Raw genomic sequence first — 17,324 nt, 5'->3', positions numbered from 1 at the left:
TGTGGTGGTAGGTGCTTGACAACGGTAGCTACCGAGTTCCTACTGCGGACTACTCGTTCTTATATAGTCGTTTTTTACCTGATTCCACCAAGCCCGTCGTGTGGAGCCGAAAGCTGGGGAAAATGTTCATTGACCGGGGTTCGTAGAGGTGCAATCTATCTGGGGTAACGGCCATCTTGGTTTTTCCGTCTACCTTTCCTTAACCATTCGTTCGTGCCTGTTCGTGATGGGCACTAGCATCTGTTTTAGGCTGTTTGCCTAGTGCGTAAATGTAAACGAGCAGATCGGCCACGTCTTTCTCGACCCGTACCGTCGATTCGTCATTTGCACCCTGGAGCGTGTTCCGAGCGAAGCAATATGAGGTGGCAACGCTGTGTTTCTTTCACACTAAAAACATGGTGGCTGCGATCATCGAATCCCGCAGAGTCGCCTTTGAAATCTTGGGCCACCGGGTCGATCATGGCATCCGGAGACAGATAGGTTTTCGGCGAAGGTCCGATCACGTGGCCATAGAGCCGCAGTTCATCCGGTGGTTAACGACAGCTTGTCGTCTTGTCGTCTTGATGCCAGATGGCAATAATTCCGCCTACCACAACGCAGCTTCGGAGAAGAGCACAGGCAAAAATCGAGCTAAAGTCGTAAACGCGTCCTCGTGAGCGATGCGTTCGTGTAGAACGACCGTGACCGGATCCAAGAAGCTTGGAGGCAGGCGGGGGCAGCGCCATGCCTAATCCGTCTCACCATGTCGCGTCGCTTGCACGTGCATCTCCTTTTCGCGATAGCAATCCTGAATTCAGTACTCTCTGCGATGCCGACCGCCCGGCTTTCCAAATCAGTTATGAAGCCGTAATTACGTGCTACAATTTCCGAACGCATCAACATCCAGCAGCGAGGAGTAACGCATTGCCTATCGCGAACACCAAAGAAAGGCTGTAGCAAGAGCCTGTATGATTGATTTTTGCGAATTCATATCTGAACACAAGATCACGACCGTCGTTACCATGTCGGCCGAAACAGCTACGTCGCAGAGCGCAAGCGCAGCCTCTAGTTACGACCGCGATGCTATGATAGCAAGCATCACCCGATACTATGAACTCCTTTCAAAGACAGTATCGATCAAACCGGCAGACATCGGATACGCTCGAAAAGGAGGGCGCTCCGATAAGAGCATTCCGCTTTCGAAGCTCCGTCGACTCGGTTTCAACGATCGAATGATTGACTTCATCCGCCACGTACCATTCTGTCACAGCAACCATAGGCCCGTCTTTCCAGATACAACCACACTTAATTATTACCCGCACCTTTTTTACTATCCCGAGGAAGATTACAAGCTCGAAGATGCTGATATGACGGGAATGTGGCCGATTGAAGATTCAAGGATACCCGAGGGTATCATCCCACTGTCGGTTCCTCTGGAGGGAAGCTCTCTGGGAACGTGGTGGATGCTGGATATCAACAATGGTAAGTAATATGACGACGACAAAGATAGACAGTCGGCATCAGTCCTAGTCCGCAGTTTCGCTTCGTTTTTGACTCAGCGTTTCATCTTAGGCGAATTGACTGCTCGTGGCCCGTACATTACGAGGCCACCAGAGGAAGTCCCGGAAGACGAAGAATGGCGTTCGTCTCGACCCGTGCCTGCGGTCGCCTATTTCGACGGCTTGTGTCAAGATCTGATATCGCTCCAGATGATACCGCTGCCACACCCTTTTGATCACTGGACAATATAGGAAGCTCGAGATGATAAGATATACGCCTCCGATACCTTCATGTCATGGGCAAAAGTGAGTTTACACGATTCTACCATACACTTTGTCTCCCCCCACCTCCCCTCGCTTGTGCTATTCTCACCGAATGTCTACAAGACTGGATGGATTAACGCGACACCAGGAAGCTAGGGCTATCTATCGACAATGCCACTGGCCCGATTTGCGCTACTTCCAGCGCGCAAAGTGCCGAAGGCTTCTACTTGAGATGCTAGCAAGATATGATGCACATCAAGAGGAGTTTTACAAGGAGAGGAAACGGCAACAGCAATTGGCGTCCGGAGAAGAGTCTGTAGAAAGAGTGCCGACGCCACCAGTTCCAAAACCAGAGAGCCCGCCCAGGAAAGCGCCGTGGGGGACAGAAAGTATTGAGGTACAGACAGATTCAGATGGGATGTTCGTTACTACTACGTTCGAGATGTAAGATAGCGAAGAGGTCTTGCATCTCTAACTAGCAACCATCGAGACCTCCACCTCCTCCCCTCCGCCTCCCCCACCCGCCTTAGTGTAGGTGTCTAGCTAGCGCGACCTTCAAAAACCCATGCCTATCAATCTTTCATCATGCGCTTCCCAGCGCGGGTATATATACGTGAAACTCCGAATAAAGCACTTTCTCCCGCCCCATCCAAAACCAAAACAAAAGAGAGAAACAAGGACCAAAAAACTAAAACCAACTTCACCCATCCACCCATCCACCTCAACTCTCCGCCTTCATACTCCCACAACAACTACAAGTCCACCACTCCCTCTCCATAAAAGTCCCACAAACCAAACAATTCCAGCCCAACCTGCCCCTCGCAGGTTCAAACGGCGTCGTCACCTCCCCTCCCCCCTGCCTCCTCAGATCCGTTCTCGGAGGCGGCCGGGGCAAGTTGGGTATGGAGGAAGAAGAGGAGGAGGAAGAGGCGAAGCGTCGGTGTTCAGGAATGGGTTGGGGTGGTTGTTCGGTGGTGCAGATGGAGCAGGCGAGGTGGGCGAGGGGGTTGTCGAGGGTGCAAGTGGGGCAAGACCAGTGGTCTGGGGGAGGGATATGTGGGGTTTCCTGGGATGGAGGGAGGGGTTGAAGGGGAGGATCAGGTGTTGATGAGGGTAGGGGTGTTGGAGGGAGAGTCTTGTTTCGTCGTTGGTCTTCCCCGTGGGGATGGAAGTTTGATGGTGTTCGTGAGGAAGAAGAGGATTTAGGATTCGAAGGTCGCGATGATGATTGGGTGACGAGTCGGGATATGGGTCTTTCTTGTGGTGTTTGTGCCATGCTGCGTATAGGCCGAGCTTTCTTTGACGGTTCATTCTCTGGATGTTCAGGCATGTAATAACCGCCCTTCCCATTAGATTTCCAAGCCGAGTCGCGTTCGTCATTAAGTTGGACACCATTTTTGTCATAGTACCCTCCTGGCTGTGTAGTGCTACTTCCTGGCGGACGGGGAGGTTGAGCAGGGTAATTGTCGACGGACAACCCGTTCTCTGGATCCCAGGCTAGACCGCCGTTTCCTGTTGGCGCACCTAACCTCTGCATTTCCTCTTGGTACATGAGATCTTGCAGGGCTTGCGCGATGGCCCAGTCATTTGCGTCGTCTTGTTCTGCAGTCGTTCGGAATCCATTTTGGGCTTGTTGGTCGACCAATGTTCCAGCGTTTGCAGTCCCGCTCGCGCAGCCGTCGGTGATGCTGATTCTACGTGACGCTGCATCGGCAATGACCTTGCGCATATCGACGCCGCGTTGTACAGGGCGTGATCCGCCTAAGCGATGTCCTCCGTTACTGGGTTTAGTCGCAGCGTATCGCTTTTCAGCAGCCTTCCTGGCATTGCGGCGCATCTCGTCAAGTGGAACTCGTTGACCACCCAGTTTTTTGCCTTGTCCTAGGAAGCCTTCGCCAGTATAGCCTTTCATGAGAAGGGTCTGGTGTTCGTCGCGGAGCTCATTCCAAAGGTTGTGGAAGTTGCCGTCGTGGGGGCCAAACACGATGTGGCAAAGTTCGTGTAGTAATGTGTCCATGATTTCTTCAAAGGGTAGGAATTGTCTGGCGTCATAGTGATACCTCATGCGGACGAGAATCCTTTCTGTGCGATTTACATTAAGACCTTGAGAAGTTAGTAAACTTTCCAGTCATGAACTTTGAGATTTTACCTAGTAGTCGAGCCGATTCGGGCAGAAATTCGCATAGTGTTCTGACTTTCCAGCCGCGCTTCCTCATAATCGGCTTCACCATGGAAGCTGCCTTGCGAAGCATGTGCAACGCCTCTTTCTCCCTAGGCAGATGCTTCAAATGCTCGTAGGCATCGAAATGCGCGTCGATCTCTTTCATGGTTGGGTTGTGTGAGAGGATACGTGCGCGTTACGTGGTAGATCAACTTGGTGTAGTTGGGAGTTGCAGTAAATGACTCAGTGGATCGGATATAGGCGCGGCCAACTTTGCACAGAAGATATAGGAACCTGGTGGCAGAGCCGTGAAGGAAAGTGAAAAGTAAAGAAAGATTGAAGAAAGAGGCGAAGGACGAGGCCAGCCACGTAAGCACTTCACGCGGCCTTTGCTGCTCGACGATGGCAAGGCCAGGTCGTTGATTAAACGACTTCACTCAGACAAAGTAATAACTCGCTGCTATTGTAAACAAGGTAAAGGGCGATCGTCTGCAGGGTCAGCAAGCGCGCATATTTTGTGGGAAGATCTGATGCTAATGTTAGACTTGACCGAGAGAGTGGCGCAACAGCTCAGAGGCCGGTTGTGCCTCTCACGTGCGACCGTGTGCGGATCCCGTTCCGCGAGTCAGTGCCTGACGTAGTGGACTGGCGGAGTCGTCACACTTAGCTGTCAAAGACTTTGAACCTGGGAGCATCGCACGCTGTCAAGTCGTATGATTCACTGGTACATCGCTCCTCTGTAAGACATGTCAAACGACGACCAGCAGATTCTGGGCGTGGTGAGTAAGACAACGCACTTTGGCTCTGCGCCTCGCTGACGTGGGTGAAGCTCTCCGAGTACACGAAAGACGTCCGCAACTTCACGGGATCGATATGGGACGCCACTGATGCGCATTTTGCGCATGTCGCCGGATACATTAAGAAGAGCCTCCCCGAAGGATGGCTGCCAGAACGCGCTCGACCGCGCCCGCCACCGCCGCCCCCGCATCCCATCACCGGTGCCTACCTGCATCGCCTGCAAGACTGGGTGTCGCGAAATCGGGCTTTGACGGCAGCCATCGTCGCCTTTGTCGGCACTGGGAGTTTCCTAGTATGGAGAGAACAGAAGAAATATAACCGCAAGCGAAGAGTGCGGCGAGCGAGCAATGGGGCAAGAACAGAGGTCGTTGGTGAGTGCTTGAGGAAGGCGCGAGGCAGTGGCTCTGACTAACACCAACAGTTCTTGCTGGACCACCCAACTCGCCCATCGTCCGATCGCTGGCCCTTGATCTCGAACGACGCGGCTTTATTGTATACATTGTGTGCTCTACCATGGACGAAGAGCAGCAGGTACTTAGCGAATCAAGAGCAGACGTGCGGCCGCTGCACTTGGATGTTGTGGACACGATGGGCACAAAACAGGCCATTCAGAACTTCAACGAGCTCCTTGTGAAACCGCACGTCGCTGTCCCGGGGACGAGCCCGCACAACCTCAATCTTAGCGGTGTCATACTGGTGCCAGACCTCATCTACCCTACCGGGCCTGTAGAAAGGGTGACCCCCGAGCTTTGGTCAGACGCGCTGAATGCCAAAGTACTCAACACCATCGCCGTGACCCAAGCGCTCCTGCCGACCGTCTGTGAGTTCAAATCCAGGGTCCTAATGCTTACGCCCAGCATCATTGCGTCACTACGGCCGCCATTCCATAGCGTAGAGACTGCGATCGTGAGTGCACTCGAGGGGTTCCTGGCATCACTCAGGGCGGAACTGGGAACCCTTGGCATTGAAGTTTTGCAATTTCATCTGGGAACTTTCGATCTCACAAACGTGGGTCCGAAACATCATCTGCAGACCAGAGGGCTTGGGAGCCCACACGCTTGGCCAGCAACTACCAGAGCGCTGTATGCCAACAACTTCGAAGCGCAAACGCGTGTCGCGCAGAACCGGGGGTTGTTAAATCACAGCGGCTCAAGTCTTCGGGAATTGCACAACGGCGTATTCGATGCACTCACGCAGAAGCGGCCAAGGAAGGTATGGCGCGTCGGGCGTGGTAGTGTGACATACGATCTGGTGGGCAATTGGGTGCCGGCTGGGATTGTTGGGTGGATGATGGGGTTAAAACGTGTGTCCCTGGACACAGCGTCCGAGCCGAAGCTAGAGGATAGCGTGCAACTGCAGTCGTGGGAGAGGATCGATGCGATCGCCTAGACGATGGACCCCAGAACCTAGACAACAAGTCGACGATGTGGAGAACTACTAAGATGATCACGATGCGCAACGTCATAGACGGACTGTGCCTGCGGGAGTGCGTGGCATCGGCGTGACCTGAAGATCGCGCCCGGCGCTGCAAGATCACGAGATTGAGATGGTGTATTGGCCCAAGGACGGGCACGCAGGGCGAGCGTAGTGGCAGATGGCATCACGTAAAAGACCCTGAGCCCCTTGCCGGCACGGGTCTCAGCGAGTGTTCCCTGCATGGTTAGATTTGCAGGCACGCAGAGAATCCAGTCGACGAGCAGTATATAGCCACGGCGATATAGGCAGAAACAGCACGCTCTTGACGTGAAGCGTTGCAGGAACAGTGGTTCGCAGGACGGGCAGCAGTTAAATGAGCAAAAGTCTGGAACATGTTCCGCTCCACAAGTGCCATGAGCAAATGAAGTGACGCGAAGCATGTGCCACCCTATTGACGGCCAGCGCCCGAAACGGAGGCAGGCCGAGAGGGGAATACGGATGGCGTGCGGATAGACTAGTGAAACGGCACTGGGGGAGGTAATGGAGGAGGCAGCTCGAGGCGATGGTGTACATGATAGCAAGTGGGTGAAGGAAATGAGAGTTTGGTAGCTGGGAGCATGGAGATGTGAAAAGCAATGGCATTGTCAGCCCGCGAGAGATGAGTGTGCATGCGTGCGTGCATCGAGTGGCTGCGTGTCAGGGCGACGGCGCGGTGGGTCAACGTCGTCGCGATGCAGGGCCGACTGGTGGTAGCGGACCCTATTGGCGAGCAGGGAGCATCCCCGGCCCACCTGAGGTTTCAGGAGGTGTAGGTTTAGCTATTCTTGCACGCGAGGCAGCATAGAACATCGCGACGCCCCAGACACTGCTCAGGGCCTGCAGTCCATCACTGATCTCTCGACGCTTGCTGTCGTATCCGCTCCTTCGCGCTGCTTTCATTCTTCATGGTGCCGATTGCATCCACGCCCTCCCAAAATACCCCCCATACCACCCACCGCTCTTATCACGGCTGCTTTTCCCGCACGCGCTGCTCAGCCCCGTGTCTCCCGCATTCATCCCTCCAGGCGGCTTCGACGGCTTCTTTTGCCCGGTCGCGCGCATGACGGCCCAGCGTCATCAATCTTCCGCCGCACATTCCATGAACCACTAGCCCGCCTGCCACTTCCTTCACCATGGCAAACCGCACCCAACGCCCGGGCGGCCTCGACTTCCGCTCTCAGTCCTTCGACCCTCCCACAACCGCCAACTCGCTCACCTCCAACCACCTCGGCCTCGGAAACCTCGCCAGCGCCAGCATGAGCAATCTGTCCCTCGGCTCCGACCTGCCCAGCCCGCGCACCGGCGAAGCGCCGCCCGCCCTCTCCCCTCTGGACGCCCTCGCCCTCCAGGGCCGCCTGCTCGCGAAGCGCTTCGAGCAGCAGGACAAGACGGGCCGCCGCCTCAGTCGCCTCGCGCCCCTCACCATCCAGAACGAGTTCGGCAACCGCGGCGGCTACTTCTCGTCCCTCTCCAACTCGACCGTCAACTCGCCCAACGAAGATGCAGGCCCCGTCCGCTCCCCGCGCCCCGAGGCCTCGCCCCGCCAGGAGATATCGTCCGACAAGCGACACCAGTCCTACTACCCGCAGTTTGGCATGGACGAGCCCGAGCCCCAGTATGCCATTGGGCCGCTGCAGAGTCCCATGGCCACCATCGCTGAGGCCAGCCCTGCGACGCCTCCCCAGAGCTACTTCGACATCCCCAGGTCGCGCTCCCCCGATTCGGTAGAGCCGCACATCGGACTGCGCGAGGCCACGCCCGTCAGTCCCCATCTCCCGGCCGCTCCTACCTCCCACATGTTCCTCAGCCCGCAGAGGAAGCGCTCTGGCGACTCGCAGCATTCCCAGCACTCGCAACAATCGCAGCCCCGCTCGGCACCACGCTCCAACCTGCTCCCGCCGCGCTCGTCCAGCTCTCTGCACTCGAACCGCTCACCGAGCATCCGCTCCGCCGCTGGCGCATACGACGATGTCGAGGACATGTCTCTCAGCGGATCCTACGACTCCCTGCACCAGACGCGCAACCTGTCTCCCAGCTCCAGCCTGTCGAGAGCCCAGTCTCCCTTCACGCCTGCCACCGGTCCTACCATGATTCCCCGATCACCGTCAGCTGCGTCCAACTACTCGGTCGATGGCGGCAGTCTCCCGCGCCCTGCCTACAACTTCTCAAGACCCAACTTCTCACGCCCCACAAGCCGGCAGAGCGTGCGTCCGTCATTGGACGTAAGGTCAGATGCCGGACCCTCGCGACAGCCGTCTGAGGAGAGCGTAAACATGAGGCCCTCCTTCGACGACCAGCTCCGCCGACAGGACTCTAACGATATCCCTACTGCTCACTACGCCAACGAGCAGGTCCACACTCCCGTCAGCATGGTAAGCGAGGACTTCCGCCGGTCCGGCGAGTTCGGCAACAACCCAGCCCCGTCCTACACATACACCAGGTTCAACCTCCCTCGCGGCAGGGCCGTCGACCGCAAGTCTGTCGGCATTGAGGACTTTTTCAAACGCGAGATCAAATGGGACCAGCCTGGAGGCCAGCCTAACCAGACTCAGGCGCGACCTCCTTCACCCGAATCACCGCCTCGTTCTTTCGACCAAACACGCCAGCAACAGCCACAAGCCAGGCGGGATGCCTCCTTCGACCACGGTACCCCGTCCCTCACATCCAGCAACAGCACTATCCGCGCGCGGACAGCCGGGTCTGTTGGGGAAGTCACAGCGCAGCAGCACTGCGACATGGGACTGGAGCTTCACGAAGCTGGTGAACTACTCAAGTCCACCTATCACCTTCGACTCGCAGCTCGCGCTGGTCTTCCAGAAGCCATGTTCTGGTATGGCCTCGCTTGCCGTCACGGCTGGGGCATGCGTGAGAACAAGTCTGAAGCATTGCAATGGCTACGCCGCGCCGTTGACTCCGGTCAGCTGGAAGTAGCCGACGATGAGGACCAATCCAAGCACGGGCAGCCGACCGACCTCACCAAGAAGAAGCGCCACCGCGCTCAATACGCTGTAGCCATCTACGAGCTTGGCAAATGCTACGGAAACGGCTGGGGTGCCCCTCAAGACAAGTCCCTCGCACTGCGATGCTACGAGATCGCTGGAAACTGGGGTGACGCCGATGCTCTCGTCGAAGCCGGCTACTGCTATGCCGAAGGCGTCGGCTGCAAGAAGAACATGAAGAAGGCAGCCAAGTTCTATCGCGCAGCCGAAGCCAAGGGCGTCAGCATGGTGGGCAACAGCTGGATCTACAAAGACAAATACATGGACGACGGCTCCACCACCTCGGACGAGCGCTCTGTCCGATCAGGTCGTTCCGCTACCAAAGACCACTCCAAAGACAAGAAGGCTCGCGACAAAAGCAGGACTCGCACCATCTTTGGCCGCAAGAAGAGCGCGGCTGAACCTCTCCCTCCTATGGCTTGATCCCACCACCATCTCGCCTTGTACATGTGTCCACGAACCTTTCCTTTCACAATCTCTTCTCGCGCACGGCGTCTGGGTTTAAGCATATGCTTTGGAGGTCAAAACATTTTGCCTTTCGAATACCCCATATTAACGAAATCACCTTTGCCCGGCGCATAGGCTTGGCCGCCCTTACTCTTTACTTTGGCCACCCCGCGCTTCAGCGACATTACCTGTTTTGGACCACCGCCTTTTTGATCGAATATCTTCGACATGTCGATGTACCACCTACCTTTCCTTTTTGTCGTCTCTCAGGGTTCGGTTTTCCATTCGTTTCCTTTGTTTATACCATTGTGCGTTTGTGCGGTGTGCCCATGGGCCGCCCATTTCCTTTCCTTTTCCTTTATCTTGATTGGACTCTCGAAGAAGTTCATGTGTACGTAAAGTCTAATTTACCGGTACTGGTGTACCTGGGCTGGGCTAGGCTAGGGTTGGCAAAGAGGAAAGCTCTCTCATCTCTGACGTTGGAAGACAGTGTCATTTCTCTCTATCTGGGTCACGGCTGCTTTTCCATTGTTTGGCCAAGAAAAAGGGATTCGGGATTACTAAAGGCTGTGAATAGTTTGGGCTTTTCCTCTGTTGATATCCCCGAGCTGTAGCTAGCTAGCAAGCAAAGTCTCTTCCTTCATACCTGATGATGGGTGTGTGGAAGGGAGGAAATTGAAAGTTGAAGATGTATAACTACGCTTACACTTTTGGCTGGTGATTGTGTTGATGACTTTGATGTTGATACAAGTCGATACAAGTGATGCTCTGCGAACATGCACAGCTTGGGCAGCAATCGGGCTGAAAGTCGTGCCTGCTCGTTTGACCGGCGCGACTTCCGTCATCGCATCCTCATCCGACGTTTCCTTCTGGGTGGGTGGGGGAGGCGGAGGGGAGGCGGAGGGGAGGAGGTGGGGTGGTGGTGGAGGTTTCTTCTCTTTCCCTGTTGTGTATGTCTGTGTAGGTATGCGGACCAGGCGAAGCTCTGAGGTGTGGCATCCACCCATAAGAATAGAGTGCGCCTTTGAATCAAACTGCGGTCTGGTCCTGATCCGGGCTGGTCATTGAGATTGTGCTTTGGTATACGGTATGATTGCGATAGCTTTGATGCTGTTCACTGGAGTGATGTCTGGTGCATACTGAATATGCCAAACATAGCAGCAATGTTTGTGTTCAAGATGGCATACGCATGTCGATCCGCATCAGCCAAGGACACAGGCTCCGCAACGAACGAGAGAGCACGTACTCGGAATGATGGTGTTTACACGTGGATTCAAGCTACGTTGTTCATGACTTCGTGTGGCAGCCCGAAAAAAGTGAAGGTAGAGTGTTTGTGGAGCGGGTGGGTGCCCGATGTCGCATCTCGGTGTTGCCGACTATTGAGTACTTGATAAGTTCTTCCACCCAAGGCATTTTGTACATCAAGCCTTGCCTTCGTCTTCAAGAAATCCATCCCAAAGTAATGTGAGGGTTCTGCACGTGGTCTTTCGTGGTCTGGGCGCGATCGATTGGCTCTCTTCGAGCTTCTGCCTCCACTTCACATCTTCTTGGTCACTGTGACAACCAGCCCTCGCTTTACACCCCATGCACACAGCTTAGCGACCCGTCTACTAATTCCAGACGATCTCCTTTTTCTCTGCGATCTTACGGCTCTCTCGTCAATGTCAATCCCACTATGCCTTCACTAAAGGACCTCAATTGCGTCATCGAGCTATCCGGGAGCCAACAAGCATTGCGAGAGTTCGGCACCATATACGGCGACGGCTTCGTAGAAACTTTCGTTCCCGTACCCAGCAAGCCACAGTCTTTCTCCATCCACCTCACCTCCAACAAGTTCATTGCTCCGGGCGTCGCCATCTTCGTCTACGTCGACGGCGTCTACCAGTGCAACCGCAATCGGCAGGACTTGAAGCTACGTAAGCCTTCCGATAGTCGCTCTCTCGTCGACTTCCGTGTACGTCAGAAGGAAGAAAGGCAAAAAGATGGGTCGATGATCGCGAGGGAGTGGGCTTTCGATAAGCTTAACATTGGCAAGTTTTGGGAGGACCTTACAGAATTGCAACCCGCTAACCAGTCACAGCTTCAGCGGACGATGCACCGAATCTTTGTTCGCCAAACATCCTCGAAAATATTGGCTGCATCGAAGTCGTCGTTTTACGATGTGCTGGTACGCGCAATGCCAAATCTGCCTCAACGATAAACTTTGATGGAGCAGGAGACTTCCCCGATCACCGGTTCGGCATAGACGATAGCTCATCTCCATCAAACGAAAGATCTATGTACGATGACCGCGGCCCATCCTTCAGCAACTTGGGTAATAGCCAGGGCCCACCCCCACCGATTCCGTCCTATCGATCACCATATGCCGAGACGCTACGTAGCCCTCAAGGCTCTACATCGAGAACCCACCGCACTGCATACAACCCTCAAGAGTTGTTCCCTCCGGCGGCCATCGTGAACCACTCGCGGCCACATTCCAGATACTCAGAGCCTATCAGCCCGGGAGCGCGGCGCACCAATGACCTTCCCCCGTCAGGTTTCCAGTATGGCAGCGGCCCTATTCCACGCGATGGAGAACCATATAACACTCAACCCCCTACTATTGTAGGGACACAACCTTCCATTGTTGATCCAACGTGGTTGAATAACCTCCTCACCACGGCAGTGAAGCAAGGAGTGGAAGAGTCAAGACGGATGGACACACAGTCAGAAGGGCAGGCGAAGTACAAAGAAACACATATTGATGCAAAGTCTGCAAGTCAACCACCAGGTGCATGGCCTGAATCTCCTTTCGATCCCCCAAATCAACCATATCAACACATAGAGCAGCCGGCTTTCTCCTCACGAGATCACCAGAGTGAGCACAGTTCAAACTGGGCCAAGTCACAGCCTGGCTGGGGCGAACGACCTCCACGAAGTAGAGCAGGGACCCAAGTTACCTGGAACGCCGAGCCTGTTTTCGAGACCGACTCCTCCAGTGCCGGATGGAGCGCGCGGGAAGACACCCCATCCGATGCCTGGGACACTGGAGATACTTGGCCGACCGACAAGGCAGCTGAATGGGACGCCTCCAGCCAACAGGGCAAACTATGGGTGACTAATCCTCCTAGTCACTATCATCTGAGGTCGAGCTCCCCAGTCACTCTTCCTAAACACGATCGACAGCGCTCGAAGCACGAAACGAAACAAAGTTCACGCTGGAGATCGCGGTCAAGACGTTCACGCCGAGATCGAGAAATGACTTCTTCAGAAGAAGATAACGGAAGCTGGGATCGTCTCGAGCGGCCTTCAGACTCTGTGGTCTCGCTGAGTAGCTTTGACGCTACTCTCCAGCCATCGCGTTCTCACAGTAGGATACAGCCCTCACGACGGAGATCCAAGAGCCGTTCTCGGCTTTCCAATTCGGTACAGCGCGATCATGAGCGAAAGCCATCGAAGCATTCCCATCGTCATCCGTCTTCGAGGCCTGCGTATGAAGTTCCAGCCGCTGGGACTGCGCCATCGGTCATCACGCGAATGACGCCGACTGTGATGAACGCTCCTGCTGCTGTCACCCCAGAACAGGTACGATCACGGCAGCCTAGTGTCTATCCTGGCCCACCAGCTTCTGTAATGCCTACTCAAGAGTGGGGCGCTGCTGTCCATGAGACGATGAGAAAGCCTAGCAACGTTCCGAGTAACATATTTCCAGCCCCATACGCATCGTCGATGAAGGGCTTTGTTCAGAGTACGGCGGGTGAGAAAGTAGGAGGTGGGCAATCACCTTCGGCTGTGTCTTGGGGTAGCGGTAAGAAAGATCACACTGTCAAGGCTTCTTGGGGCAAGGAACTTAAGAAGGATACCGGTTGGGGTATCAGCAGTGACAACGGTTGGCAAGAGAAGAACCTTAAGGGGGACGACAAAAAGGGCTGGTACTCAACCGATGATGATCAGGCCGGAGGCTTGAACGAGGCCGATGACAACAAGAAGATCCAGGCGGACAGTGACTGGAACAGGAAAGACAACGGCTGGGGCAACCCCCCATCATCTCCAAAACAAGAGCGAGTCGACAAGATGAACGACTGGGCCGGTCTCAAATCCGCCTTGACATCCGCTTTTGCCAACCCACCAGCCCCAGCCCGAGCCCCAGCACCAGAAGTCCCCTGGCGAAACCAAGCATGGAATTTCCCCGCCGACAATGCCGTACAGCCCACTATCCAACAACCCGCTATCACACCTTTTAATTCCGCCCCAGCACAAGTACCTGATGGGGTCGATCCGCCCAACCGACGCATGAGCAACAAAACCCTCTCTCGATACCGTCCCAATCATAACTTCCCCTCCCGCATCATTCCCAAACCCACGCCAAAGTTTACAGCGCAACCGCACTGGCAGTTCCCTCCTCCTCCTTCTACTTCCACATCCAAGAACGTGCTGCACGCCGACAACCCGAACGATACATACATCGCACCCGCAGAACCGCGCCTCACCATCAGCAAATCCGCGTCCAGCAAGAGCGGTATCGAACACGCCGTCCGCGCGGGTAAAGCGACAGAGTACGGTCATGTAGTTGGTCGACCTGAGTATCTAGATCGTTTAGAGAAGCCGTATGCGGTGTTTCGGTTTAAGTATCGGAGTGAGGGGGTACTGAAAGGACTGGGTGTACTTGATGAGGGGGATATGGACGTTGCTAGAGATGGGGAGAAGGAGAACCAGAAGGTAGAGAAGTTGAAGCGTGTGCCGCAGGAGGAGCTCATCGCGAAGATGTTGGCTTTGGAGAGAAAGTTGAAGGGTAAAGATGATGGAGAGGGTACTACTGGTGGGGGGAAGGAGAGGAAACACAGTAAGAAGAGCATCGACAAGGAGAAACAGAAGTCGAAGCAGAGGCGGTCGAGTGAGAAAAAGGATGCGCATGGCGACGGCCGGGTTAAGGACTTTACGGAGCAGTGGGTTGAGCGGCATTCGAGAGACCCGAGTACAAAGGCGAAGAGTGCGGTTGCTAAGGATGTGGGTTGGGAGGGGAATAAGGAGAGGAAGGAGAAGGAAGTAGTGGGAACGTGGGGACAGGATGTGAATGAGGGATGGGGAGGTGGAGATGTGACATGGTAGAATCGAACTAGCTGATCAATGTTCGAATTGATCAAAGGAGGAAGTCTGATGTGTAAGTGTATTTTGTACGTATAGACATCGATATAGATAGACAAGACAACATTATTGTCAGCTTTAGCTACTACCCCTCTCTCCCCACGATCAAAACTTAGCGAGTTCATCCTCACTCCCCTCTCCATCGACATCCACCCATCTCCGTTTCCTCACTTCTAACCCCCCTAAACTCCTTCTTTTTGCCGCACTCTCCTTCGCCGGCGTGCCCTTCCTCGTCCATTCCCTCTTGATCTGTTTGTGGAATGCTTTTCGATCGGCTTTCGATGTGGATTTGCTGCCTTTGTCACTACTGCCGTCGGCATTGCGGATCTTGGGGGTTTGGTATGTGGTTGAGGGGACAGCGGTTCGTGGGGTGGCTGGGTCGTGGTTCCGGTTCAGAGATGGAGTTGTTGGGTTGGGTGGGGAGGGGAGGAGTTCGTCTTCAGTGGAGGCGCCGATCAGGTCGAGAGATGGGCTTTTCTGGTGGGAGGTGATGTGTGTGTTTGGCTGATCTTTTGGTTGGACAGCGTCAGGTTTAGTGATTCCCGAGTACTCGTTGTCGATGGTTTGAGGGAATGGCAGGGCAAGGTCGTCTTGTGACCCGTTTTCGGTTTCTTGTGAATCGGGTATCACTTCGGCAGGTGGTGTTGCATGCTTTCGTACTCGAAGTGTTGTCGGCGAAGAGAAAGCTGGCTCGGCTTTTATCGCTATGCAAGAAGATTCCCGGACTGGTGTTGCGACATCGTCTTGCGTTGGTAAGTCTGCAAGCAAGTCGCTTTGTAGTGTGTCTTCATCGATCAAATCTCTCGTCTCGATGGACGGCAGTATCACATCCCCAGATACATCGACAAGTGTGTCGTCATCGTCGTGATTTATCGGGAGTTGATCCCCGTCGGAATCATCGCCAGCAAGAGATAACAGATCACGCTCATCGTCATCATAATGAGTGCTTGACGATCGCAAATCCGGAATGCCATCTTCTGTCGACTGGACAAGGCCCCGGTGATAGTCTTCATGCTCGGAAGAACTCGGTGTCGGCAGATGGTGCGGCGGCTTCGACACGGCGGGATGGTGTTCCTGGGAGACCTGATCCTCCCCTACAACGCGACCACCCTTAGAAGCTACAGCAGGCTCTTGTAGGTGAAGATTCCGATCCTTGATCAAATTCCAGCGGTTGTGAAGTGCAGCCATTGGCCACCCCTTCCACTTTTGTTGGCCGTCTTTGATGACCGCCCATGATACACCGTCTATTCTCTTGCGCTTGCTTATGTACACATCATCTTCGTGAGTAAAGCGATACTTCCTCGCTGTCCTGGGGATGCGCCTCTGGATCTCAACACGCGGACTGGTTCGACGGGGTCTCGTTGGCGAGCTTTCATCCGGTCTTGTACGAATCAAGGCGCAGGGTCTTCCGTCAGCGACATCCCTTGAGATAGTGTGTGAGTGTTGTGGACCTGTCTCTTTCGCTATCGGTGCTGTTGTGTAACCTGGGAGAGGGCTCGACAGGGCGACTGGACATTGGCGCGGTTGTGCAGACAGAGGTGGAAAAAACCAATTCGGGTCCGTCGCAGGCGCTACCTTGTCATCTGTTGTTATTGGAGTAATCGGCGGAGGGGCAGCGTTTGCGAAGGGTATCGAGGCGTTTGGCGGTACAAGACCGGCTACGGCTTGATTGACAGCTTGGTGAATTGTCTGCAGTAGACTGGCATGAAAAGCGCTTTGTGCTTGCTGTCCCGCAGGTGTTTGTGGAAAATGAAGATGTTGTAGGAGGTCTGCGGTGGGGTTCGAAGGATTGGGCGTTTGCGGAACGCCGAATTGCGGTATGGACGCTGTTGTGAAGGCTGGTTGAGGTAATGCAGATTGTGGCGCGTTGGCTTCTGTGGCTTCGATCGGCTGTTTGCTCGTATCTTGCTCAGACGGTCCAGCAGCCTTTGGCTTGACCAGCTGCGGGGGTGCCAGTTCGTCCTCCGAATCTTCCCCCTCTCCCTTCTCCTCGTCATCATCTTCATCGTCCTCCGGATGGCTCCCAGATCCCATAACAATTGATTCCAGTAACGTCTTCTCTTTGCCATTGCTTTGACGCTTTATTCTTCGCAGATGGCCTCTATCCACAACCACCCGGTTTGTGTTGAAGTCGATTTCGTCGCTTTGGGATGGATTCATGTTTCCAAATTTCTCAAATATAGACTCAAATCGGCTTTTGAGCTTCTGTTGTTGTTTCTGCTTGGCCTTGATGTATTCGGCATTGTCTTCGTCGACCTCGACTGAGTGCAGTATGCGCATGCGCTTTGCCGGCGGTTCCATGGCGCGTGTTGCCGCGCACTTTAGCAGCAAGCATGTGTCTCAAACAGCGTGAAGGCGGTGTAGAATAGGGGTAGGTGTGTGGGTGGTGGGCGTTTGCGTGTAAGACAGTTTGTGAATGTGATGCTGTGATTGACGCGAACAGCGAGACGCGACGCGGTTTCCTCGGCAGGCACCCGACACTTAGCGGCAGCCCCACCCGCATGCAGGTGATCGCCAGTGAACCGCAACCGTCATTCCGTCAGCGCCTTGGAACAGACGACCTCTCTTCAAGCATGAAGAACAATAGCTCATGACAAC

General features: G+C 54.7%; 3 protein-coding genes across 3 annotated transcripts; all 3 read left to right on the top strand.

Moving 5' to 3' along the window:
• Nucleotides 1-4,649: 4,649 nt before the first annotated feature.
• J4E90_009618 (uncharacterized protein) lies at nucleotides 4,650-6,090 on the top strand (the record flags this gene model as incomplete). Its single annotated transcript, XM_051439137.1, has 3 exons — nucleotides 4,650-4,682; nucleotides 4,733-5,072; nucleotides 5,123-6,090. 3 exons carry the CDS (start codon nucleotides 4,650-4,652, stop codon nucleotides 6,088-6,090), a joined length of 1,341 nt encoding a protein of 446 aa, XP_051287214.1.
• A 1,199-nt stretch (nucleotides 6,091-7,289) lies between these two features.
• On the top strand, nucleotides 7,290-9,578 carry J4E90_009617 (uncharacterized protein; the record flags this gene model as incomplete). Its single annotated transcript, XM_051439136.1, has 1 exon — nucleotides 7,290-9,578. The coding sequence occupies one exon, from the start codon at nucleotides 7,290-7,292 to the stop codon at nucleotides 9,576-9,578; it is 2,289 nt and encodes a 762-aa protein (XP_051287213.1).
• A 3,113-nt stretch (nucleotides 9,579-12,691) lies between these two features.
• On the top strand, nucleotides 12,692-14,690 carry J4E90_009616 (uncharacterized protein; the record flags this gene model as incomplete). The annotated part of the gene is made up of 2 exons (XM_051439135.1): nucleotides 12,692-12,695; nucleotides 13,087-14,690. 2 exons carry the CDS (start codon nucleotides 12,692-12,694, stop codon nucleotides 14,688-14,690), a joined length of 1,608 nt encoding a protein of 535 aa, XP_051287212.1.
• Between the last annotated feature and the right edge of the window lie 2,634 nt (nucleotides 14,691-17,324).

Source organism: Alternaria incomplexa, assembly GCF_024043165.1.
Source record: "Alternaria incomplexa strain BMP 0042 chromosome Unknown scaffold_16, whole genome shotgun sequence".
NCBI classification, from domain to species: domain Eukaryota; kingdom Fungi; phylum Ascomycota; class Dothideomycetes; order Pleosporales; family Pleosporaceae; genus Alternaria; species Alternaria incomplexa.
This window is presented reverse-complemented; position numbering and strand designations above follow the sequence as displayed.